The sequence below is a fragment of the Geospiza fortis genome, unplaced genomic scaffold (assembly GCF_000277835.1).
Source record: "Geospiza fortis unplaced genomic scaffold, GeoFor_1.0 scaffold409, whole genome shotgun sequence".
Lineage (NCBI taxonomy): Eukaryota > Metazoa > Chordata > Aves > Passeriformes > Thraupidae > Geospiza > Geospiza fortis.
In genome coordinates, this window is record NW_005054553.1 from 467240 (window position 1) to 472402 (window position 5163).

The 5163-nt window shown below is 45.1% G+C and overlaps 1 protein-coding gene across 1 annotated transcript in view; it reads left to right on the plus strand.

Moving 5' to 3' along the window:
• Positions 1 to 5163, plus strand: part of HLCS (holocarboxylase synthetase) — a 129852-nt gene that overhangs the window by 5944 nt on the left and 118745 nt on the right. The window contains exons 3-4 of the mRNA XM_031064058.1: positions 2208 to 2370; positions 4023 to 4897. Of these exons, the coding sequence (XP_030919918.1) occupies positions 2208 to 2370; positions 4023 to 4897 (1038 nt within the window). The remainder of the gene's footprint in view (positions 1 to 2207; positions 2371 to 4022; positions 4898 to 5163) is intronic.

Sequence of the window (5163 nt, forward strand, 5' to 3'; positions counted from 1 at the left end):
CACTTGGCAAGAGAATCTGCCATACAGATGGGAATGGAAAACATCTTGCATTGCAATCTTCGACACACCCCCAAGTTCAAGGTGATAAAACCCCACACTCTGCTCCCCTTTTCCTCTTGGAAATGGAATTTTTTCATTTAGGATTAGCAGAAATCATAGATCAGAAGATACCCAGCCAGGTTTCTTGTTAGATATCCAAAGGCCAGAAATATAAATATGGATTGGGAGCCCGCCTGCAGAGCTGGGCCCAGCCCAGGGAGGAGCTGGAGCTGCTGCAGAGAGCCCAGAGGAGGCTCCAGGATGAGCAGAGGGATGGAGCAGCTCTGCTGGCAGGAAAGGCTGGCACAGCTGGCATTGTTCACCTGCACAGGAGAAGCTTTGGCCTGAGCTCAGGGTGGCCTTGCAGGGCCTGCAGGAGCCCCAGGAAAGCTGGAGAGAGACAATTTCCAGGGGATGCAGGGACAGCACCCAGGGAATGGCTCCACACTGAAAAATTACAGGTTTAGATCAGATATTACGAACATTTTTCTCCCTGTGAGGGTGGGCAGGCCCTGGAATAGAATTCCCAGAGCAGCTGGGGCTGCCCCTGGATCCCTGGCAGTGCCCAAGGCCAGGCTGGAGCAGCCTGGGACAGTGGGAGGTGTCCCTGCCATGGCTGGGTAGGAATGGGATGATTTTTAAGGTTCCTCCAACCCAAACCATTCTGGGATTCTGTGGCTGAATGGTCTCATTTGGGTTTGCTGATTGCTAACCAGAAATTGTCTCTGAGAATGACTTAGCCAGGAGACAGAACCATTGAGGTTCTTTGTTCTGTCCTCTTGTTCCCTTGGGAAACACCACAACGTCAGAAGCTGGGGCTGGATTCTCTTGGATGGTGTGTAAACCATTTATTGAATTGCAGTAAATAGAAAGGTAAATTTAGCTGCTGGTCTAACTATGAACAAGTAGAATAACTGACAGCTCACCCTCAGCTTGTGCACCCAAAATAAGTTTTTTCCTTCCTTCAGTCAGTGTTTTACATCTGGTGTGTGGGGGTGAAAAGCTGAACCTCATGGAAGTGTCCGAGTGCTGCAGCTGCTCTGAGGGAGTTGCACTTTGTCTCCCCGTGTTTTGGAACATGGCAAAGGCTGATTTTTTGGTTTTTTTAGGTCATGAAGGCAGGTCTCTAAAAATTCTTTCACGGGAGAAGAAGGGGTTTGTGTATCCAGTTGTGTCTCCTACTTGTGCAATGTTTCTTTCCTGGCAAAAGGAATTTTTGATGTAGATAAACGTCTTGAACCCTCGTGGTTTAGTTAAAGCTTCTAATTTTAATTTTGAATTTTTATAATTTTATAAATAATTTTTATAAATTATTTTTATAAATTTTATTAATTTTATAAATAATTTTTATAAATAATTTTAGAAATAGATATAATTGTATGAATATTTTCAATTAAAATTAGGAGTTTAAGATTTGAGGAGTTTAAGATTTGAGGCCTGTGAGATTTCCCCACATTTGGTTGCCCACCCTGAGCTCTTTGTCCCTCACCATGACCTCTCAAATGGCTGAAGAGTTTTTGAATTTCTTGTAAAAAATGCACCATCCTCACACGTGTTGAAAGCAGGATGCTGAGTGTGGTCATTAATTAACTAGTTAATTTATGATACAATGAATTTTTAAAATATATCTGCCCACTTTCACCACTGCTGCACGTAAATGTCCCTTCTGCAGAGCTTAACTTTAATTTTTTACCCAATCTACCTGCAGCCTTGATTCCAGATGCACTCAGAACTGACTTGGGGATGAAGAATTCCCTGGGAATGGCACAGGAAGAAATTCATTCCAGCTGCCTGCACCAGCCTGTGGATGCACCTTGTAGTTAAACCCTTGTAGTTTAATTTTGTTCTTTTTATCAGCATTCTTCATGGAGTTGGTGATGAAGGAAACAAATCCAAATATAATTTTTCTTACAGCTCTGCTGCCTTTTTTTTTTTTTTTTTTTTTCTGCTTGGAACTTTTAGAGCCTTGATCTTTGGGAAGGATTCCTTGGTGTGGATATTTTTCTCTTCCATCAGGGCTCAATCTTTGCTGCCTAAACCAAAACCCCCCCCCTCAGTAAATTCTTCAATTCTCCTGCCCTTCCTCTTCCAAACTCACAATATTGCTGCTGCTTGAGCATTCCTCCATCATTTCCCCGACTGAAAGCCGTCCGTGTGCTCTGTTCTAGATTGTCAAGTGGTCAGACTTTTGTTCACCCTTGGCCTATAAACCTGGTGAACCTTTGCAGTTAATTGCTGAAGCCAGTGTAGATAATTTCAGTAGCCTGGGAATAGCCTTCCTGGAAGACAGGCTGCACATGGAGAACGGGATGGTGCCACACAGGATTGTTTGTAAGTACCCTCCTGATCATTTCTCATGCCACAACATTCTTGATTTATGCTTGTTTTACGGCTTTGTGCATAGTTTTTTTGTATCTATCTAAAAAAATTGCCTTTTTTTTTTTTTTTGGCAGTGTTTTCTTCCTGTTGGGATTCCAGGTTGATCCCTCTGTAGCTCTGCTTTAATTTTGGAGGATTTGGAATGGCTTGGGTTGGAAGAAACCTTAAAAATTATCCATTCCCAGCCCCTGCTGTGGGCTGGGATCCTTCCACTATCCCAGAGTGCTCCAAACCAGAAGTTAGAAAATACTTTCTTTAAATCTTGTCTCTTAGATTAACAAATCTATTAAAAAAAAATCCGAAGCTGAAAGTTTTTAGGCAAATGTTCTTTCTTTTTTTTTTTTCATATTTGAAATTAAAGCATATTCAAAGCTGAACATGGATTGGGAACAATTTGGGGTGGGATTTTTTAGGCTTTTTCATGAGGTTTGTTTTTGCTTTGCTGTTTTATTTGATGTAGATCATGGTGCACAGGCAGAAATGAAGGAATGACAAAATCAACAACACTCAGCTGAAGTGCAAGAGGACAGGAATATTCTCCCAAAAGAATCTGATGGGAAATTCTGTCTCTCTTGGTGCTGTTCTGCATAAACATTCCCCCAAGGAAGGGTGGAAGCTGAGAGTGTCCCAGTCAGTCCCTTTTTAAGAGGTTTTCTGCCTCCTTTTGCTTCCAGTGCTGTGTGGAAGCTGCTCCAGAGCAGGCTGGGGGAGCCTCTGGATGGAATAACAGAGGTTGGGAGCTCTGAAATTCCCTTGGCATATCAAAAAAAAGAAGAAATCTTGCTCAAATCTTGCTTCAAATCTGCTCCAAGGGGGATGTAGTTTCATAATAAGGAAAGGGATTGAGGTTGGATCAACAAAATTTTGTTCATCAGGTTTCTCCCTGGATTTAAAAGCACAATAAATTGGTTTGGTTGTGTGTGAGTGGGGGAGGATTCAGTGAAATGTTTCAGATTTTGCCTTGAAGCCCTCCCTTGTGATGAGTAGTTTTTCTCTCCCCTTTGCTCTGCACATTTCTTGCTGGCAATAATCACCTTTGCTCTTCTCTTCTCACTTGTATTTGCTCTGACTTCTCTTCGCATTCCTGTCATTTTCAGGGGAAAAGGGGAATTTTTAACAGTTCTTCATCTTTTCTTGTTTTCCCTTGGATTCTGAGCTCCCGAATCTTGCTGTTCTGGATCTCTCTGCCTTTCTGCAGGCTGAAATCTGTTCAAATCTCTTTTTACTCCCTTTTCTCATGCCAAGCCTTTATCTGCAGCCTTCAGCAGTGCAAGGGACGTGGTTCAATATCTGTCTTACCCAACACCATCACTTTATTAGCTTATTTCAAAACAGCTTATTTCAAAACAGCAGCACTTTTAAACCCTGCCCTCCTTATTTTTTCCAGAGGTATTTTCTTTTCTTCATTTTGTCTTTAGATTTATGGTATGAATGCAAATCTCTGTTGTCCTGGGGGGAAATAGGATTTGTTGTGTCAAATAAGTGAAATTCTTGCTGTTACAGGGAATTTGTGCTGAAATTGAATTCTGCTGTTAATGATATTTATCCTAACCCTTTTAATCTCATTTTTTTAACCCTTTTTTTGGTATCTTTACCTTTTCCAGCTGTCCATTTAGAGGAATCAGCTCTGAAGGAGTTGGCAAAGGAGAGAAAAGAGGAAGAGAAAAGCACGGGCATGGATGCAGTAACTCCTGCTGGGAAATCAGGATTAGCACAAGCTGAGGAGGGCAAATCCAAGCTGGAAGAGGAAAGGGAAAAGGAGGAAACAGGAGGTGGGGAACACCACCACTTGCACCTCTCCAGCTGCCACGAGTGCCTGCAGCTGGAGAGCAGCACCATCGAGTCGGTGAAATTCGCCTCTGCAGAAAACATTGCGGAGCTGCCCCAGGACTGCGGCGGCACAGGGCGGGAGAAGGAGCTCCAAAGTCTGCAAAAAGGAATCAAAAGGATGAACCTGGCTGGGAAACCCCCGAATGTCCTGATTTACCTGGGCTCCGAGGCTGCCGAAGGGAGGTTGGAGCAGGTGAAGGCGGTGCTGAGGGAGTGCCTCGGCGCTGAGAGCTACACCCTGTACCCGCTGCGCCAGGAGCAAGTGCTCAGAGAGCCCTGGGTTGAAAACTCCCTGCTGCTGCTCATTGCCACAGAGGAGCCCATCCCCGAGGGCATCCACAGGCAGTTCATGAGATTCCTCTCCAAAGGGGGCAAGATTCTTGGCCTTTCTTCGTCCTTCACCTTCGGGGGCGTGCAGATAAAGCACAAGAACAAACTGAGGAGGGTGGTGCACGAGCTGGTGGTGTCCAAAAAGGACAGCACGGAGGTGAAGCTCAGCCTGCTGCTCAGTGGCTGTGTTTTTGAGGAGGGGATGAAGGGAGATGGCGGCACAGTGAAGGTGTTGAGCCGACTGAGCAATGCTGCTGAGGATTCAGTGATGGTGCACCTGACCCATGGGAGCCATGGAGGGGAAGCCATCCTGTCCCAGGTACTGTGAGCATTCATTCCCTCGTTGCTGCTTGGTGTGCAATCCTAAACAGTTGTTCCCATTGCGTGGTCTTGGGGGTTCCTGTCAAGGGCAGGTGTGGAATCATGGAGTGGTTTGTGTTGGGAGGGGAATGAGAGATCATTTTGTGCCACCCCTGCCATGGCAGGGACACCTCACTGTGCCCAGTGCTCCAGCCCCAGTGTCCAACCTGGCCTTGGGCACTGCCAGGGATCCAGGGGCAGCCACAGCTGCCCTGGGAATTCCAT